At 62.7% G+C, this 18,386-nt stretch overlaps 3 protein-coding genes across 3 annotated transcripts in view; 1 reads left to right on the top strand and 2 right to left on the bottom strand.

The window, feature by feature from the left end:
* Positions 1 to 9,563, top strand: part of CATSPERD (cation channel sperm associated auxiliary subunit delta) — a gene marked incomplete at both ends in the record, with an annotated part of 48,464 nt that extends 38,901 nt beyond the window's left edge. Inside the window, 5 exons of the mRNA XM_080822367.1 lie at positions 807 to 935; positions 2,679 to 2,862; positions 7,797 to 7,954; positions 9,123 to 9,334; positions 9,484 to 9,563. Coding sequence (XP_080678493.1) covers positions 807 to 935; positions 2,679 to 2,862; positions 7,797 to 7,954; positions 9,123 to 9,334; positions 9,484 to 9,563 — 763 coding nt within the window. The remainder of the gene's footprint in view (positions 1 to 806; positions 936 to 2,678; positions 2,863 to 7,796; positions 7,955 to 9,122; positions 9,335 to 9,483) is intronic.
* Positions 9,564 to 11,179: 1,616 nt separating this feature from the next.
* On the bottom strand, positions 11,180 to 13,160 carry PRR22 (proline rich 22; the record flags this gene model as incomplete). The annotated part of the gene is made up of 3 exons (XM_080820395.1): positions 12,886 to 13,160; positions 12,722 to 12,784; positions 11,180 to 12,327 (listed from the first exon to the last, which is right to left on the bottom strand). Exons 1-3 carry the CDS (start codon positions 13,013 to 13,015, stop codon positions 11,180 to 11,182), a joined length of 1,341 nt encoding a protein of 446 aa, XP_080676521.1. The 5' UTR covers positions 13,016 to 13,160.
* A 71-nt stretch (positions 13,161 to 13,231) lies between these two features.
* DUS3L (dihydrouridine synthase 3 like) lies at positions 13,232 to 18,386 on the bottom strand. Its single transcript, XM_080820383.1, has 13 exons — positions 18,231 to 18,386; positions 17,293 to 17,566; positions 16,533 to 17,045; positions 16,167 to 16,208; positions 15,893 to 16,045; positions 15,484 to 15,600; positions 15,218 to 15,283; positions 15,027 to 15,137; positions 14,674 to 14,770; positions 14,476 to 14,551; positions 14,029 to 14,217; positions 13,816 to 13,944; positions 13,232 to 13,729 (listed from the first exon to the last, which is right to left on the bottom strand). Exons 1-13 carry the CDS (start codon positions 18,329 to 18,331, stop codon positions 13,657 to 13,659), a joined length of 1,941 nt encoding a protein of 646 aa, XP_080676509.1. The 5' UTR covers positions 18,332 to 18,386; the 3' UTR covers positions 13,232 to 13,656.

The raw sequence follows: 18,386 nt of genomic DNA, 5'->3' as shown, positions 1-18,386 counted from the left end.
TAGGGGAGGTGCGGGTCTGTGGGGAGCCGGTGCGATGTGGCAGGACCCCCCTGCCCAGGTCCGCCCAGCTACCAGGACACCCCGCTGCCATCTCACCAGCCTCCCACCTGCTCTTGGAGCCTGGGCACCTGCTCACCTGAGCGAGTGGAGGTAGCCAGACCCCATCAGCCGAGGCGGAAGGGGGTGAGGGCCAGGGTGACCCTCTGTGCGGCGTGGCTGGTCCCGAGGGCCGTTGAGAGAGCGTGGGGTGGAACGTGGCCCTGCCTGGCACCGGGGCACAGAGAGACCCCGACCCCCAGCACGGGAAGCCACGTGTGTGTTTTATACACCACAGCCCCTCAGATATGAGCCAGCAGTCAGACCCCTGTCCACACTCACGGCCAAGGCCCAACCTGGCACTGCTGGGCTTGCTGACCAGGGAGCCCGCAGTCCGACCTCGGGGGGGCACGGAGGGGCGCGTGAGGCGGGACCTCAGGAAAGACAGGTAAACAGGATGCACGTAGAGAGATAAGAGACCATGAGAGACAGAGAGAGGGACAGGGACAGAGACAGAGCAAGACAGAGAGAGGGAGAGTTTAAGGAGTCAGTTCGCATCAGCGCACAGGTTTGGCACGTCCACAGTCTGATGGGGGAGGCCGTGGGTGTAGGGAACTGTTGCAGTCCCAGTCCAACGGCCGTCTGCCGGGCTTTGGGCTTGCCGCCCCGGCCAAGGGGGCCCGAGACGTTAACTGCTGCAGGGTTCCTGGGGTCGTTCCGACCATGGCTCTGAATGGCCCTCTGCTGCCACCCCACCTGTCTCCGCCTAGGGATGCCTACGACCCCAACTTCCAGGGGCAGAAGGCCAATGAGGATCTGGTGGTGCAGTACGAGTATGAGAAGCTGGGCTGCCCCAGCCTCGTCTACTGGGACAACCCCTGGAAACCTGTGGTGGAACTGTAAGACCCGGGGTGGGGGGAGCCTCCAATCCCCCCACCACCTCCCACAGCGCTCCCTCCTCCCCGCCGGCCTCCCCACCCCTCTCTGTACAGCCTGGACCCCCAGCGGACCCCCTAGGCCCCACCCTGGCTGTGCCCTCTTCCTGCAATGTCTTTTTTTTTCTTTTAAGATTTATGTATTTATTTGAGAGAGAGAGAGAGCGAGCACACGAGTAGGGGGAGGGGCAGAGGAGACTCCATGCGGGCTCGATCTCACGATCTATGGTGACCTGAGTCGAAACCAGGAGTTGGACACCCAAGCGACTGAACCACCCAGGCGCCCCTTCTTCCTGCAATGTCTTACCACCCGCAGCCATAACAAAATACCACCCACGAGGGGCTTAAAGGACGGGCCCTGGTCTTCTCACGGCCCAGGAGGCTGGAGGTCCAAGGTCAGAGTGCCAGGGTGGCTGGGTTCGCTGAGGCTCCCTCCTTGGTGTACAGGCGGCCACCCCTGCCCGCGTCCTCAGGTGGTGGAGGGAGCAAGGACAGCCATGCACCCTTATGACCTCGGTCAGCCTCAACCACCCCTTTAAAGGCCTCCAAACACAGTCACATGGGGAGCTAGAGCTGCCACGTGGGAGTCTGGGGGGACATGTCTTAGCTCATGGCTGTCACGTCACTCCCCTTCTGTGGAGTCTGCTGCCTCCCTTCATCACAGCCCCTGCACGCCCCACCATGTATGGCTTCCACACTGTCATGGGTGGTCGACCAGCCCGTGGGGCCCCTGGAGCCCCAGCCCGGGGGAGACCAGAACCACGCCGCCCTGGGAGGGAGCTACCTCATTGCTGCCCCAGACCAGCGCTGCCCAGTGCAAGTTCTCCATCCTTCCGTGCAGCCCTGTCCGCAGTCAGTATACATGTGGCTCCCGAGCACTCCCGAGTGTGGCCAGGGCACCCCAGGAACTGGTTTTTCCATTTTACTTATTGATAATTGATTTAAACAAGGCATGTGCGGGCCTGGCCACAGCTCCGCGCCCCGCAGACTGGTCATCTGACTCAATAGTAGTGCGCTGACTTCGCGACAGCAGAAACCCGCTTACCCTTGAAAACAGGCGGGGTCGTTTGGGCGACACGTCTCTGCTCCCCGTGGCCCTAATCCCATGCATGGGCAGGACTGTGGGCCGGGCGTGCGGGACCGAGCCCCAAACTCTGAGCGGCCACATGGGGTTCACAAGCCTCTGTCCGGTAAAGATCAAGGAAAGCGACCAGCCAGGGGAAGGGCCGGAGCTCCCACCTGCCAGGAGATCACAGACCGTGTGCCCTAAAATGATTTTTAGAACAACCCGAATCAACAGCCCTGCATATATCCCTTTGGAATGTTGGCAGAAGGCCTCGGAAAAGTGTCAGAGGACAGGCCTGAAGGGTTGTGTGTGTGTGTGTGTGTGTGTTTACTTGCTTATTATCTAATCAATCTATTTCTTTACAAGTGGTGGTTTTGGGCTCTAGACCTTTACCTGAGAGGCAGAGAGGCACAGCGGGAAACGGGGCCCGCGCCCCCCACCTCCCCCACCTCCCCGCCCTCCCCTGTCCCACCTGCCCCTGCTTCCCTCTGCAAAGTGGCAGCCTGGGGAGGCTTGGGGGGAGGGGAGCACCGCCTTCCCTGCCGCCCCCTCGCACCCCCCCCCGCCGCCCCCAGCATGGGCTCATCACACCCGGGGGCTGCCGCATCCCCCCTCAGCCCGGCCCTGTGCCTGTGTCCCAGGTGGCGGGAAGGCAAGTTCCAGGAGGTCATCGAGACAGAGTTCGTCCTACTGGAGGTGCACGGACTGTTCACGTACACCTACTCCCTGACAGCCCAGACGGCGCTCTGCAGGGCCCAGCCGCAGAACTGGACCACGATCACGGAGACCGCGGGCGACAGGAGGCCCTTCGCCTGGGACCGAGAGGTAGCGTCCACTCCTTTTCCAAGACAGGCCCCAGCAACGGGCTGCGGGCCGGCGGTCAGACGGCGCGGACTGGTCGGGCCGGGATGCACGTCTGGGGGCTCCGGGCACGGCGGGGTGTGGGGGGGGGTGGGGGGTTGCACGGCGGAGACACGAGCGGAGCCTGCTGAGCCGCGGGCGTGCGCTCCCCCGCCGGGCCAAGGGCGCGGACGCAGCGCGGCGACGCGGCCAACAGGTGGCGCTCGCTCCCCGCGGACGCAGCCCGGCCCCGCGGGCGGACCGGGGCTCCTTTCTTCGCGCTTCCTTTCTCAGCCCCGCACCTCCGAAGCTCTCTCTCCACACTCCTTCTGAGTTGATCACTTATTTTCTTACGGACGATGGGTTTGCTTCCCCCCCCCCTCCCCGCAGTCTGAAGGGAAACTCACCTAACCTACAAGCCCTGTGAGCGCGCGCAGCTCACTTCCACGATCGGTCCCGTGCCCTCGCCAGGCTGCACACGCACCACGCCCCGATCCTTTTTTTTTTTTTTTTTTTTAAATAGAGAAAGCCACACGTGTGTGGTTTGCGTTTATTGTAATTTTCCGACTGTGCCCATACACAGTAGTGCATTCTTCTCGCTAGTGCCGTCATTCAGAGTAGCGTGCGTTTAGGAGATGGTCCCCTTACTTTTTTTTTCCATCAGTCCCAGTGATTGGCAATTTTGAATGCCTGCCTTTTCCGCACGTCGGGATGGACTGTTTGTTATAAGCCACTCAGCAACCGAAACCAGGTGGAGCTAGCTATGTCAATATAAATGGGGATTTAGAGGTTAAGAAACAGTCTCCTTTTTCCATTTCATGTGGTCTTTTTATATGACCCAGGTTTGTTTTTTTTTAACTCCCAAAGACAACCCCCCCTTTTTTTTAGTAGAGTCTTTTTAAGATTTATTTATTTATTTGGCAGACAGAGATCACAAGCAGGCAGACAGGCAGGCAGAGAGAGAGGAGGTAGCAGGCTCCCTGCAGAGCAGAGAGGCCAATGCGGGGCTCGATCCCAGGACCCTGGGACCATGACCTGAGCTGAAGGCAGAGGCTTTAACCCATTGAGCCACCCAGGTGCCCCCTCCTTTTTTTTTTTTTTAATAAAGTAGGCTCTACACTGCACATGGGGCTCAAACTCATGACCCTGAGATCAAGAGTTGCATGCTGTACTGACTGACCCAGTCAGGTGCCCCAAACCCCTTTTAAAAATTAAGGATTTAAAAATTTTTTTCAATTGTGGTAAAATATGCACAACCTAAAATGTACCATTGTAATCATTTTAAGTGGCATGAAGCACACTCCCACTGTCCTGCGACCACCCCCACCCTCCACCTCCAGAACTTTCCATCTCCCCAAACTGAACTCTGTCCCCACAAAGCACGGACTCCCTACCCCCTGCCCCAGCCCTGGCTCCCACCGTCTCCTCTTTGTGGACAGGACTCCTCTGGGGACATCCTGGGAGTGGGGTCCTGCGGGATGTGATCTGGGTCTGGCTCCTCTCACTGAGCCCAGTGTCCTCGGGGTCCCTCCGCATCATGGCAGGTGTCAGAGTCCCTTCCTTGCTAAGGCTGAATGACATTCCACTGGATGGATGGACACCATTCATTCACCTGTCAGTGGACGCTGGGCATTGCGGTTAATTAATGTTGCTAAGAACACAGATACACAAATCTCTCCTTGAGACCCTGTTTTCGGTTCTCACCCTCAGGACCTCATATAAACCTAATTACCTCCTAGAGGGCCCATCTCCGAATTCCACTGTGGGCTAGGGTCTCAACATATGAATCTGGGGAGGCGGGGGACACATTCGGTGCCTAACAGGGACACAGCCAGCAGGGCCTGGTGAGGGTCGGGTTGATGTGGGAGGAGAGGGGCAGAGTCAAGCGTTGCCCTCGTTTCCAGCTTGAAGCCCGTGGGCAGACCCTGGGGCCAGTGACATCGTAGGGATGAAGCCGGAGCAGCAGAAGCAAATACAGAGCTTATTTGTGTGGGGGGAGCTCGGAGGTGACACAGAGGAGGCCAGGGGCAAAACATACGGACAAGTGAGAACCGGCTCTGTTGGGGTGCTAACTCAGGGATGCGTCTGCCAAGGAAGCCAAGGGAGACCCGGAGGAGGGGTGCCTCGTGGGGGCACTGAGTAGTTCCACCACGCGGGGAGCTGCTGACAGATGGGAGGGCCTGTTGCTGTTAACAGCCACGAGGCTGAGATCCAAGGGCTGCTAGGTGCCGGGGCACGGGTGAAATCAGGGGTCTGCCCTCACCCCGTCCCTCGACCTGTGGTGGGGGCCGGCAGGGCCTGGGTCTGGGGAACATACACCCCAGTGGCCATCCACACCACGGACATTGCTTCTGCATTTGTGTTCTGGTATGTATTTTTATTTTTTTTTAAAGACTTTATTTATTTGTCAGAGAGAGAGGGAGAGCGAGCGAGCGAGCAGAGGCAGACAGAGTGGCAGGCAGAGGCAGAGGGAGAAGCAGGCTCCCTGCCGAGCAAGGATTCCCGATGTGGGACTCGATCCCAGGACGCTGGGATCATGACCTGAGCCAAAGGCAGCCGCTTCACCGCCTGAGCCACCCAGGCGTCCCTGTGTTCTGGTTTTTAATCTGAGAACTTCCAAACCCACAGGAAACCTGGAAGAGCAGTGAGATAGACAGCCGGCCGTTGCAGCGCACCCCCAACTCCGCAGGGTGGCTTCTCGGTTCTGCACCTCAGACCTGCGGCACGGGTGGGGTGCCCCCGCAGGGGGATTCACCTGGCAGGTCTGAGAAGGTTCTCTCCTGTGCAGGGCTTCTGTTAGGCAGGAGCTGGGCTGTCTGTCCGTGTGCTTTTTCTCTCCCCAGCAGGGTAGCCTGGGCTCCCTTACAGCATGGCTTGGGGTTCCAAGAGTGGAAGCTTCCAGACCCCCAAAGTCTGGTGCTCCCAAGCTGTTAAGCCGCTGCGCCACTGATGGTCATGGGCTATTTCTGGTCTGTCACTTCCATCCACCCGCATGGGTCCCTTGTCCTGGGGAGCTGTCTGCAGGCAGGGAAGGCTGCCTGGGTCATAGGGTACACGCACATGCAGTCTGGGTGGATGTCATGAAGGTCCCCTCTGCGGGCCGGTGCCACATGCCTCCCACCACGCATCTGTCTCCACAGCACACCAGCTAGGTGTACCACCCCAGGACGGACTTGTCCATTTCCGTGTGCCTGACTTCCGCCGCGGCCGGGCTTCGGGCTTCATGCCTTTTCCTGCTGGAGAGCCACTTTCACTTCTTTTCCTTGCTTGCTTGTCAAGAGCTCTTTCTAGTGCTGAGAGATTAACCCTTTGTTGCAATGCAGTGGCTATACTCCCCTGGTGTGTCTGTGATGTCTTCTGGGTTTTTGCTGATGCCACGTGAGAGGAGCCCTTCAGTTTTTTTTTTTTTTTTTTAAGATTTTATTTATTTGACAGAGAGAGAGAGATTACAAGTAGGCAGAGCAGCAGGCAGAGAGAGAGGGGGAAGCAGGCTCCCTGCCGAGCAGGGAGCTCAATGCGGGGCCTGATCCCAGGACCCTGAGATCATGACTTGAGACAAAGGCAGAGGCTTAACCCACTGAGCCACCCAGGAACCCCAGCCCTTCAGTTTTTTTATATTGCTGGGCTCCCCATCACTTTGACTTTCTTGCTTTTCCATTTTCTGTCTTTTCTTTTTATAAGCCCAGCCCCCCTCCCATCTGGGTCCACCAGTAAGTAGTGCAGAAGGGCAAAGTATTCTGCTCAGGAAGGCAGCATGATGTATTGGTTGAGGGCAAGCAGCTGAGTTCAAGGATGTTTCCCCTTCGTACAAAATCCTGGGCCCTGGAGACTGGGCCGAGAAGCTGCTGGTACCCCCTGACCACTTCTTGACACCATGGCCATGCTTGGCCTTAGCGCCAGTGAGAAGCCCCAGGAAGGTGGCTCTGTGCCCTCTCTACCTTCAGATTTCCCAGGTGCACCAGTGAGTTAGGGCTTCTGTGACAAACACCACACACCAGGTAGTTTTGATGCCAGAGATGGATCCTTTCCCAGTTCTGGACGCCGAAGTCTGAGATCAAGGTGTTGCCAGGGTCGGTTCCTTGTAAGGGTGAATGAGAATCTGTTCCAGGCTCTCCCAGGCTCTGATGGTTTCCCGGTCATCTCTGGCGTTCTTGGGCTTGTAGACACACACCCCAATTTCTGCCTCTGTCTACGCATGATGTTCTCCCCAGGCACGTCTGGGTCCAAATTTCCCCTTTTTATAAGGACACGAAACTTGTTGGATCAAGGGCTGCCCTAACGACCTCATTTTTTTTTTTTTTAGATTTTTATTTATTTATTTGACAGACAGAGATCACAAGCAGGAAGAGAGGCAGGCAGAGAGGGAGGAGGAAGCAGGCTCCCCGCTGCGCAGAGAGCCCGATGCGGGGCTCGATCCCAGGACCCCAAGATCATGACCTGAGCCAAAGGCAGAGGCTTTAACCCACTGAGCCACCCAGGTGCCCCAACAACCTCATTTTAACTGGATCACCTGAAAAAGACCCCATCTCTGAATAAGGTCACATCCTGAGGCCCTAAGAGTTAGGGTTCCAGCATATCACTGGCAGTGGGCTCGTTGTGTGTGTGTGTATGTGGGGAACACGTCAGGCCGTAACACCAAGAGTACGTGAAATGGAGTCATCTGATTCACAGCCCGACTCGGGGATTCAAGGCCTGGACACAGGACGGCAGGATAAAGGCTGAGCAGCCACCCACAGTGTCCCTCCAAGGTCACCCACCACCCACCCATCAGGCACTTGGCCCTGGACCCGCCCCCATGGGTGCTGGGTGAGCAGTGTTGCAGGTGGGGCCCAGCCTGCAGTGGGGGTACGTCTGTGGGCACGGGCCCAGCCTGCCCCAGCCCCCGGAGCTAGTGGGCATGCCTCTGTCCTTCTCTCCAGAACTATGTGAGCTGCCATGACCCCAACAATGAAGCCCCCTTGAGGTGGCCAAACGTCCCATATCAGATCCTGGGAGGCCCGACGGCAAACAAGGTTATTTTTGACCAGAGGAATGGAATCTACATCTTCTACATTTCTCTCGTGGATCCGTACTACAGGTGAGCAGGGGTGAATCACTCCATGCCAGGGGCCTCTGGGGGGGATGGCTGGCTCTCCTGGGGTGGGTCGCACACAGGCGAGGGACCCACTTTTCTCCCTCCCCTGGGCGGGTCCTGGATAAACATCAATGTTCCCAGCAGCCCAGACTGTCCCTGGGAAGAGTGGCATCTAGATGACGTTTGCTCACTCCCTAAATAAGTCCTTTCTCAGAGCCCACGCTGCGTTCCAGTGGGGGGGGGCGGGGGCAGCAGTGGCGGGCGGTCACGCCCCTCTCAAGCCCCATCTCGTGGGTGGAGTGCACGTGCAGACCCTTAAATCTCCAGGGATCTCGCAAGCCAATCGTCTTTCCCTTGGTTGCCTGGAATCAGCCACGGTGGGAGAATTTACACCACGGGATTCGGCACACCCTACAAATTCAGCCTTTCCCCTTAGAGCTGGTTGTTGAATATTTACTACCCACGTGTGCGAAGAGGTTTCTAGGTATGCTGGCCTAGATTGCCAACATCTCCCAGTGTGGGGGTGCGTACGGGACAATATCCTTACCCCCATCATCTGTCCTCTCTAGACAGATATGAAGTCCACCCCCCAAAGTACATGGAGAACTTGCCTTGAGACCCCACGCCTTGATCTAGGGGGCTCAGCTCTGGGATGGCCACGGGCGGGAGGACGGGGTGGTCTATCTAGAAAGAGGACTGCCTTTGGTCCCATTCACTCCTCTGTCCGTACCGTGGGTCCAGCGAGTTCTCCTTTACCCTGGGTCCCCTCTCCTGGGGTGCCCTTCCCTCCGGGCCTGCTACACCCTGGCGCTCGCTGCCCGCCTCGTGGACACCTGTGGCCCCATCACGCCCGCCCTCTGCTTCCACTCGGGAACGGGATGGTTTGTTCGCCTCTCTAGACTGAGTCTGGGCATGGAGTCAGGGAGACAGCTGGTCCCCGGAGGAGGAGGGCACCACGGGAAACCCGGGGGAGGACAGGACTGTTGCCAGCAGACAGAGGACAGCAGACTCAGACTGGAGAAGAGCTGAAATGGATGGAAATGGAACCAGGCGTCCCAGCTCAGCACCCGGGGCCCAGGACTCCTTTCTGTGGGTTTTGGCACATTCAATGGGGCGAAGGGCGGGGCCCCGTGGGACAGCGCCCCATGGCCTCTCCACCCGCCCCTTGCAGCTACTGTCACTTGGAGACCACCTTCAGCATCTACGTGTACGGCGCCTTCCCCCTGTCCGTCATCCTGGCGGCGGTCACGATCATCCCGCTCGTGGTGGTCATGCTGCTGTCCGTGTGGCTGGCCTACGCCATCCCCAAACTGCTGCATACAGAGAAGGGCCTCAAGTTCAAGGGCTTCTGGAGTCATCTGTGCAGGAGGTGCCGAAAGGCCTGTGCGTGTTTCCGAAGCAGGTGCTAAGTGCACCGGGGGATCCCCGCGTGGCCTTAAAGCGTTCTATAAAGCGGCCGGTGATGGTGTTCGTGCCGCGTGTTCGGAGCGTGTTGTGTCCTACCCCCACCACCTCCCATCCTCCTGTCGCAGCCCCCCTGCCCCGCGGCACCTGCGCCGGCTGCGATGGGACCGGGGCAGCCCAGACCCTCGACGGGACGCGGGGGGAGTGAGGGAGCGGAGCACCCCACGGAGGGAGAGACGGTCCCCTGAAAGGCCTAAGACGCAGCCCCCTGGCCCGTTAGAGGGGCGCGGGGGGGTCTGGAGGAGGCAGCAACTGCTGGGAGTCCATTTCTGGGGTATAAACCCTCCCGTGTATACAAACACGCACACGCGTGCTCTGCTGTGTCCCCGGAGGAACGTTTGGAAGCGTGATTTCATGTGCGCGCACACGTACGGACACGTGCCTACGGCATAGACGCAGGCGTGCCCGTGCACACACGTACACGGGTGTGCCTGGGCAAGGCACACGGGCATAGTGTGCAGGGACATACACGGGTGTTTGGCGGTGTGGATACACGCATGTGCGTGCATCCCTAACGTGCGTACACATCCACACGTGTGTTTACCCAGGACATGAACACGTGTGTACGCTTCTACACATCTACGGATACACAGACCTGCACACACAGCTAGCACGTATACACAAACGTGCACGTGTCTGCACACGCGTGTGCACGTATACACAACGTACACAGCCGTGTGCACTCTCCCTAGCCGTCCAGGGGGGTTCCCTCCCCTCCCTACCTCACTCTGACTCCCAGGTGGCACGGGACGGCCAGCTCATCCCAAGGGAGAACTTGGGTGGTCCCGTGAGTTTCCTGATTTTTCTGAGGTTCAGTGAGTCTATTCCACGGTCCGCCTCGTGGCCCAGTCCCGTCTCAGTCCAGTAACGGAAGCGTGACCTTGATGGTGCAGGGAGCCCACCCTGCCCGGCCACTCTCCACGTTAGGCTGACCGCTAACATTCGCATTGACCTTCAAGGAAGCCAAGCCCATTTGACAACGTCTTTGGCCAGGGCCTTCCCTTCGTCAAGCGCCCTTGGCTTTAATCTCAAAAATACCCCAAACGTGGCCACAGGGAGAGGGGAGCTCAGCAGGAAGCGGGGGGCAGTGGACTCCAGGCTCCTCTAGCGGGGCACGGAACAGGGCCGGGCGGGGCAGACTGTGCCGCCGTCTCTCTGGAGCTCTGGAATGAGGGTGCGATGAGGTGAGCCCAGCAGGCTCCCGGCGCAGTGCTCGGCAGACAGGAAGTCCCCGGTTCCAGCTACCGACTCTGCCTCCCCACACCCAGCCACCCTGGGGGCTACCCCAGCCGAGCCCAATCATGAAGGCCCCAGGGACCCAGCCCAGGGCCTGGGGCGGGAGGCCCCCTTCGTCCTCTGCAGGGGGAGAGAAGCAGGTTGGGGTAGGGGCGTGGGGGAGGGTAGGCCTCATCCCCAGGCCACTTCCTGGCCCTCTCCGGGCAACCCTTTCCCCACCAAACACCTGGGCGAAAGATCCTTACAGAGCAGCCCGGACCGCGTCTCCCCACCTTCCAGAAGCCCCCCACTCCATCTCCGCTGGCGGACTCCCAACTTTCTGGGGGGTGGAGAGGAGCGATTCAGGACTCCTCAGGACGGCAGGGCTCCCCGGCTCAGCTTCGGAAGCCCAGGAGGTGCCGAGGGCCTGCTGGGCCTTCCCATGTGACCCGGTGCAGGAGGGGACCGTCCTCCACGTCCAGCCTCAGCCTGCTGTCCCCGGGCCCCGACGCCACCAAGCTGCCAGTGAGCTGAGAGGTCAAATCCATTTTAATGGAGGGCGGCTCCCAGGTCCTGCCTGGGCCCCGAGGGGGCGGCGCTGGCCGGGCCCGCCGCCGGCCTGCCCTTGGCCCCCTGCCTGCCCTTCTTGGCGGACGAGGTGCCGGCCTTCCTCTTGCCGGGCGGCTCGGGTCGTGCCGCGGGGGCCGCGGTGTTGGCGACGGGGGGCCCCGGGCGGGGTGGCGGCTCCTCATCCAAGGCCTTGAAGTTGAAGAAGTAGTCCACGTTAGACACGGTGTCCAGGATCTCGGGCACACTGTAGTCAAAGGACAGCAGTTCGTCCGGCAGGTGCAGCGAGCGGATGTCGCTGGACGAGTCGTCCCCGCCGCCCCCGCTGTCCGGCAGGGCTGGCCCAGGGGCCGTGCGCGGGAACCCCTCGGGCTCGGCGTTGCCCGGCAAGCAGTCGAAGAGCTTCATGGCGTCTTCCAGAAGCACCTTCTCGGGCAGCACGAAGGCCCTGGCTGCCTCGGGGGTCCTGGCCTCACCCGCCCCCAGGGGGGCGGCCTCCGCCTCCGCCACCTTGGGCTCCCCGGGGCCCGGCGGGTACAGCAGGGCCGGCCCAGCGCCACCACCCGGCAGCTCCTTGGCGGGGAAGGCCAGCGGCTCGCTGGGCCCGTGGAACTGACTGAGGCGGCCCTTGAGGTGGCCGTAGGCGCTGGGGGGCAGCGCGGCCTCCGCAGGGAGCGTGACGAGCAGGGGGGGCAGCTTGTTCTCCTTGGGGACAGGGGGTGGGGGCGGGGCCGGGGGTGGCGGCGGGGCTGGCCCCAGGCCTTCCTTGAGCAGGGGCGGGGGCAGCTCCATGTAGGCGGGGGGCCCCCCGTCGCCCACAAAGCCCAGGGCCTCTGGCCCAGGCCCCTCGGCGGGGAAGTAGGGCATGAGGTACTGGGGGCCCCCAGGCAGCGGCTGGTAGTGCGGGTATGGCGGGGGCGGTGGGGCTGGCACGGGGGCCTTGAGGTAGTGCTGGGGCTCTAGGAGGTAGGTGCCTGGGGAGGCGGGGCCCCCAGCCGGACCCCCGGGGGGTCCCCCACCACCCACTGCCGTCAGCTTGTACAGGGACGACTGGCCGAAGTCGGTGGTGGCCCACTCGATTCGGTAGATGCGGGGGTCAAAGAAGCACCCGCAGGGTGCCATCTGGAAACCTGCAGGCCAGGGAGGGGCAGCCCTGAGAGGAGCTCTGAGACCCACCTGGGGCAAGGAGTACAGGCTAGAGGAGGGGAGGGGCAGAGCCCAAACCCCGGGGGCCCATCTGTGGGACAGGGGATAGACACCTGGCCTGGGGCTCCATCATGAGGAATGGGGACAGAGAGCCCGCTTTTGGGGACCCATCTGGGAGTCAGGGACCCGGGTATCGTTTTGGGGACCTGTCCAGGGAACGGTGGGCATAGGCTTTGTCCCTGAAGGCCTACTTGAGGGACCAGAGACATAGGCCTTACCTTCTGGGGGCCACCTAGGGCCAGGGGCATGGGCAGGATTGGCCCCGACCCTTCCAGCCCACCCCCGAATCCTCATCAAGGGTTGGGGGGAGGCTGGTACCTGCCGGAGGGCCTGGAAACACCTCTTTCTCCGGGTTTGGGGGCTGATAGAGGTTGGAGGAGCCTGTGGACAGAAGCAGGTGGCTGGGCGGGGTCCTGAGCCCTGGTCTCCCACCCCCTTGGGGACCCCGATACCCACCACACCCAACACCCTCCGACTCGTACCCACAGCAGGAAGAGGCTCCGTGCAGGCGGGAGCAGGCTGGCTGCCTGACCCCTCGGTGCCATCCAGGCCCCGGGGGCTGAAGCCTTCTTGGGGAGCTGTAGGCGCATAGAAGGGTTTGGGGTGCTGCATGGGGAGGCAGGGGGGCCAGCCTGCGCAGGCCAGGGGGGCAGCGGGTGGGAGCACAGGCAGCCCACCCGGAGATCAGGCTCAGTCCTGCCGAGTTCTGTTTGCCTGGTTACTCTGGGCAGCGGGTTCCAGGCTGCGGCCCGCCCACTGGTCGGGATTCCGGGTATCGGGGGGGTGGGGGGGCAGGGGGCAGACGGAGAAACCAAGGCAGTCAGAGACAGGCCTCACAAAAAGCGGGGCAGACCCCGAACTCGGTCTGCTGCCTTCTGCCTTTGCGTGCTGTACTCTGGGCAGCTCTAGGGCTCCTTCCTCCAGGAAGCCCACCCTGATCCACACCCGAGTAGGCCAAGGTCCCTACCTCCTAAGTGCCTAGCGCTTTCTTGGTGGGTAAAGCCGCTCTGGGGAGCCGTGGTGGCCAGCACAGGGCCGGGCCCATGGGGGCGACTGGGAGACTCTTGTCAACGAGAAAGAACAATTAAGTGCTGGGGAAACGGTCAGCCCTGCGTTGACACAAAAGCCCAGAGTGGGACGGGGAAGCCTTGGGGTCACAGAAAGGCCTGGGTTTTAAAAGAATAAGATTTATTGTCTTCTCATGCAGCAGGAGGCCCCTCTGGGCCCTCAGACGCCCCCTCCCCAGCCCGCGGCTACTTGTACGCGTTGGCCTTATGCTTCGGCAGAAAGACGAAGTTGGGCGGCACGGGTCCCAGCAGCATCTCACTGTGAAGAGGGCACAGGGCGGGGTCAGGCCTGCGGCCCAGGGGACCCTCGGCCTCCCGCAGCCCCGCGCCTCGCTCTCCTGGCACCTGATCCGGATCCAGTCGGCCGCCTTCTGGCTGGCCATGAGCGTCTCCAGGTAGTCGCGGCCCAGGTAGTAGGGCGGCCGCTCGTTGATCCTCTGCGGGAGCCGCTCCAGGAGGCCCACGGGCACGTACCTGCAGGCGGCGCGCACGGGTGAGGCCAGGCTGGCCCCCCCCACCCCACGGGACCCCCCAGCCCGCGCGTGGCCCTGCACCCACCGGCACAGGAAGGACAGCCACTCGAGGAGGAAACGGCGGGTCTTCTCCACGCCCTGCGTGTCCGAGCCCCAGTGCTCCAGGCCGTAGCGCGTGAAGTCCTGCAGGACAGCGAGGCGCTCGGACGACGAGATGTCCCAGTGCCGCTGCTCCTTGATCTCCGTGAACAGCCACGGCTTCAGCAGGGCACCCCTGGCAGTGGGGTTGGCAGTGGGGTAGGGAGCGGTGGTCTGGAGGGCTCCGGGGCCCTGCCTCCCCGCCAGGCTCAGCCAACCTTCAAAGCCCGAGAGTTCCAACCCACGAGCGCACAGACGTCCGCTGCCCGCCCCCCGCCCCCCCTCACCCCCGGCAGAGCCACCTGCCAGCGACACCGAGCAGGGAGGCGGGGAGGGAGGCAGGGGGCGGCTCCGGCCGGTTCTCTGCAGCCCCCCAGGCACAGAGCACCCTTACCGAGCGATCATCACCCCCGCGACGCCAGTCTGCATGGCGCGGTTGGCATCCTCGTACGACAAGATGTCCCCGTTTCCTGAGGGACAGAGGCGGGGTCTCAGGGGGCCGGGGGCAGGCGGGAGCTCTGGGGGAGCTTCTGGCAGCCCAGTGATGCCCACGGGGGCAGGGCAGGGTCCCAGGTGGGAGCGGGGGACCCACCGAACAGCGGCATGGGGCTGGCTGCCATCACACACTGCGCGATGTACCCCCAGTCGGCCAGCTTGGTGTAGCGCTGCTCCCGGGAGCGGCCGTGGAGCTGAAGGAGAAGCCACGCGCGGGGAGGGAGAGCCGGTCCAGGGGGCGGGGGATCAGACACAGAGAGAGAGACCGAGAGACATCAAGAGGGACAGGCTGAGAGAGAGAGACAGAGAGATGAAGAGACAGACGGAGACAGAGATGAAGGGAGAGCCAGAGAACAGGAGGAAGGAGCGGGGAGAGAGAGACTGTTAGGAAGGGCCGCCCCCGGCACGCTCTGGTGGGGGCCCCCACGCCCTCCGTGCCCCGAGACCCACCGTGACCAGGGCCGCGCCCCAGTCCCGCAGCTCAGGGAGCAAGCGGTGGGCCAGGTTCACGCGCTCCTGGACGCCGGTGCGGATCTTCACGGTCAGCGGCACGTCCAGCACCTGCGGGGAGGGCGGCAGTGGTCAGCGGGACCTGGGCCAGCCGGGGCGGGGGTGCGGGGGGGGAGCGGCCGAGGGTGTACCTGGTTCATGCCGCGGACGATCTGCTGGAACTTGGCCGTACGGTTCATGAGGGCACAGCCCCCGCCCTGGGAGAGATGGGGGGCTGCAGCAAGGGACGGCAGGATGCGAGCTGGGCCTGCCACCTTCCTCTGCCTGCGCCAGCCAAATGAGGGAAACCAAGGCACAGCAGCGCCCACGGGTCCCCCAGAGACTCAGGCAAGAGCAAGGCCGGGTTCCAGGCCCCCCCCCCCCCCCTGCCACCACGGAGGTCCAGGGCCGCTACTACCTTCTTGTACACGAGGTCGATGGGGCACCCGACGTTGATGTCCACGAAGTCCACGTCCACAGTGCGGTTGAGCAGCTCCGCGCACTTGGTCATGGTGTCAGGGAAGGCGCCCTCAAGCTGCGGCCGGGGGCGGAGCAGGGAGTGAGGGGCTGGCCCAGGCCGGCCCTGCCCACTGCGGGGATCCAGCCAGGGGCCCCGTCTCTCGGAAGAGGCCCGGCGACAAGGCCACCGACCCGCAAAGGGGCATCGGGTCAGCCCTCGAGCCCACGGCTGAGGCAAGAGGGGTCTGGGAGTGACTGAGTCAGGCCCGCGGTCAGAGAGATCCAACCCCGAACCTGCTCCAGAGCGAGGCAGCCAGCCGAGAGCCCCTCTGTCCTTCCCGCCTCCCTCCCCTTGGGGCGGCACCCACCTGCACGCCGAAGACGTCCTCACAGGGGTGGCGTCTGAGCAGGGCCCACTCTGACGTCTGGCCCTGCAGCAGGTTGGTGCACACGGCCATCTCCCCGCACGTCACGTCAGCCCCGAAGCGTTTGCAGATCCGCCGGAAGGGCAGGTTCCCGCACTGGGGGCCGTGGGGGACATGGGCACACGTGAGGGGCAGCGGGCAGGAACCCCGGATGCCGATCACAGCCCCAAAACCCACCAGGCAGGGGCAGACACAGGGCCCTGCCGGGCTGACCTACCGTGGTGAGCGGGGCCAGGTACAGCTTGCCGCTGAGGTCCAGCTGCAGCAAAACAAAACCCACAGGAGCTCGCCAGGCCTCTGGAGCTCCCTGCTCCCCACCCCACCCGCAGTCCTCCTCTGGGCCTCCGCACAAGTCGATGGATCCCTGTGCGAAGACCATTCTGTTCCCGTCTTCACCTCTGCTGCAGAGTCTCTGCCCAACCGTCAAAACCGCAGGCCTGATGCCCCTTCTTCCAGGAAGCCTTCTCCTCCCTCCTTCATTCCCTCCCCCGCAGGCCCCAACTCTCTGGGGCTGGGGATGTGCGTCTGGCTCTCTCTTACCCCAGGCTCCCAGCACCCTCAGCAGGAAGCCCCGACCATGTACCTTCCTCTTCTCACAAGGCCGCAGCCGGACTATATCCTCATCTGTCAGGGGCCCACAGGTCCGCCCCAGGCCGCTGGCTGGGGCATCAGGGCCTGGCTCCAGGAGGGCCTGCTGGGTGTCACCGCTGTCCTGTCCGGGGGCACCTTCGGCCCCCGAGAGGTCGGGGACCGCGGCCTCCGGGGAGGGGCCTGGCACGTGGCCCTTGCTTAGCTGGCGGAGGGCCTGCTCAGCGCGCTCGAAGCGGACCTTGCGCTTTCGCAGCTGCTGCTGCAGGGCCTTGTCCAGGCCGTTGCGGACCGGCGGGGCCTGGACCCGCTCTTCCCGCACCAGGTTCTGGCCTTCGGGTCCCAGATGGGCCCCGGCGAAGCGGCAGGTCACGCCATAGGGGCACTTGCCGAAGGTCTCGAAAAGCACACAGCGGGGGCCCAGGTCCGAAGGCTTGGTCTCCAGGTAGCGGCCCACGTCGTGCAGGAAGCGGCAGCGGTCGCCAAAGAAACACTTTGCTGCTGATTCCTGCGTGGAAACCAAGAGGCCACGAGGAAGGATGGGGGCACGCCGGGCCAGCCAGGCAGCCTGGGTGAGAGGCCCTCCCCTCCTGGGGGGTGTCCCGGGGCAAGTCAGAAACCCATCAAGCCTGAGTTTACTCAGGGACAAGATGGAGACAACAACACTTAACGTTCCAGCTTCCGGAGGATTGAATGCGGAGCGGAGAGGCTCAGACCGAAGGTCTCTAGGACTTTCAAGCTACAATTACACTCACCTGGACCAGCGAGGGGCACAACCTATTCTTGTCGTAGTGGGTGGGTTTCATGTGGGGCCGCCCCTTGTTCTGGCCCCGGGCTCTCTTCTGAACCTTCAGCTTGTCCCCGGCTTCGGCCGCCTCCCCCGCCTGCCCATCCTCCAGTCGGATGCGCTTGGCCTCAGGTTCGGCCAGGTCATTGCCACCGGGGTCTCCTGCCTCGACTCCCTGGCTCGGCTTCTCCTGCCCGTTGGCTTCCAGGAAGTCGTGGAACTGCTCCTTGGTGGTGAGATATCTGCCAGCAGAGAGGCAGTGGGAAGAGCGCTTGTGGAAGGAACCCCTTCTCCGGCTCAGACGCAAGGGACACTGGGGACCGGGAACACCTGTCCCTGCTTAGGTGCGTCTGCTGATGGGGAGTACACCACTTAGAAGCGGCCAGCTGCCAGTCGGGGCGCATCTCAAGGCCACAGGGAGAGCCTAAATTTTGTCCCTGGGTCCCATGCCCAGAGTATCCAGCCAAACTACTAACAGCATGAACATCCCCAACCACGTTCGGCTAGAGAAAACTACACGTCCCCGCATGCCTTGCAACAGGGCCACGGTCGCCACATTCCCCAGCATGCCCCACGGCCCTCGCTTCAGACCCAAGTCCCCGCCCGTTGCTGAGACCAGCTGCAGGTGCACGAGGGCTACTCCCGCCACACGCCCGGACTACAGTCCCCAGCATGCACTGCGGGCCCCAGCCTCCAACCCTGCGCGCCCCTAAGCACCGTGGTGTCCTTCGCACACGTGACAGCCCCCAACGTGCGCTGTCCGCTCCGACCCTGCGGGTGCAGAACCAGCCCAGACTGAAGAGCCTGCGAGCTTCCCGCCTGGGCCGCTGCCCCGTCACCCGGCGTGCACCGCCTGTAGATGCCGGGAAGGCCTCGTGAGGGTCTCCCCCGGCCCCGGCGACTCACTGAGATTTAATGGGCGCCACCCCCGGTTCCGGTGCGCCGGCTCCCGAATCGCTGCCGCCGCCACCACTCTCTGCTGGGGCCTCCGCCGCTCCCTCCGCCATCAGCCCCCCTCACGCCGGCTTTGGAGAGCGGCGGGAAGGCCTTCCGGGTCGCGAG

Source organism: Martes martes, assembly GCF_963455335.1.
Source record: "Martes martes genome assembly, chromosome: 1".
NCBI classification, from domain to species: domain Eukaryota; kingdom Metazoa; phylum Chordata; class Mammalia; order Carnivora; family Mustelidae; genus Martes; species Martes martes.
The sequence above is the reverse complement of the archived record's forward strand: the minus strand, read 5'-3'. Positions and strand labels throughout refer to the sequence as shown.

Bases quoted from the DNA above. Each gene is read 5' to 3' on its own strand.
- DUS3L (XM_080820383.1), bottom strand. From the start codon at position 18,331: ATGGCGGAGGGAGCGGCGGAGGCCCCAGCAGAGAGTGGTGGCGGCGGC. The intron at 16,046-16,166 runs GTAGGTCAGCCC...CACGGCCCCCAG, and splicing joins ACCTGGCCCCGCTCACCACG to TGCGGGAACCTGCCCTTCCG. The intron at 13,730-13,815 runs GTGCCAGGAGAG...CCCTCTTCACAG, and splicing joins GCCGACTGGATCCGGATCAG to TGAGATGCTGCTGGGACCCG.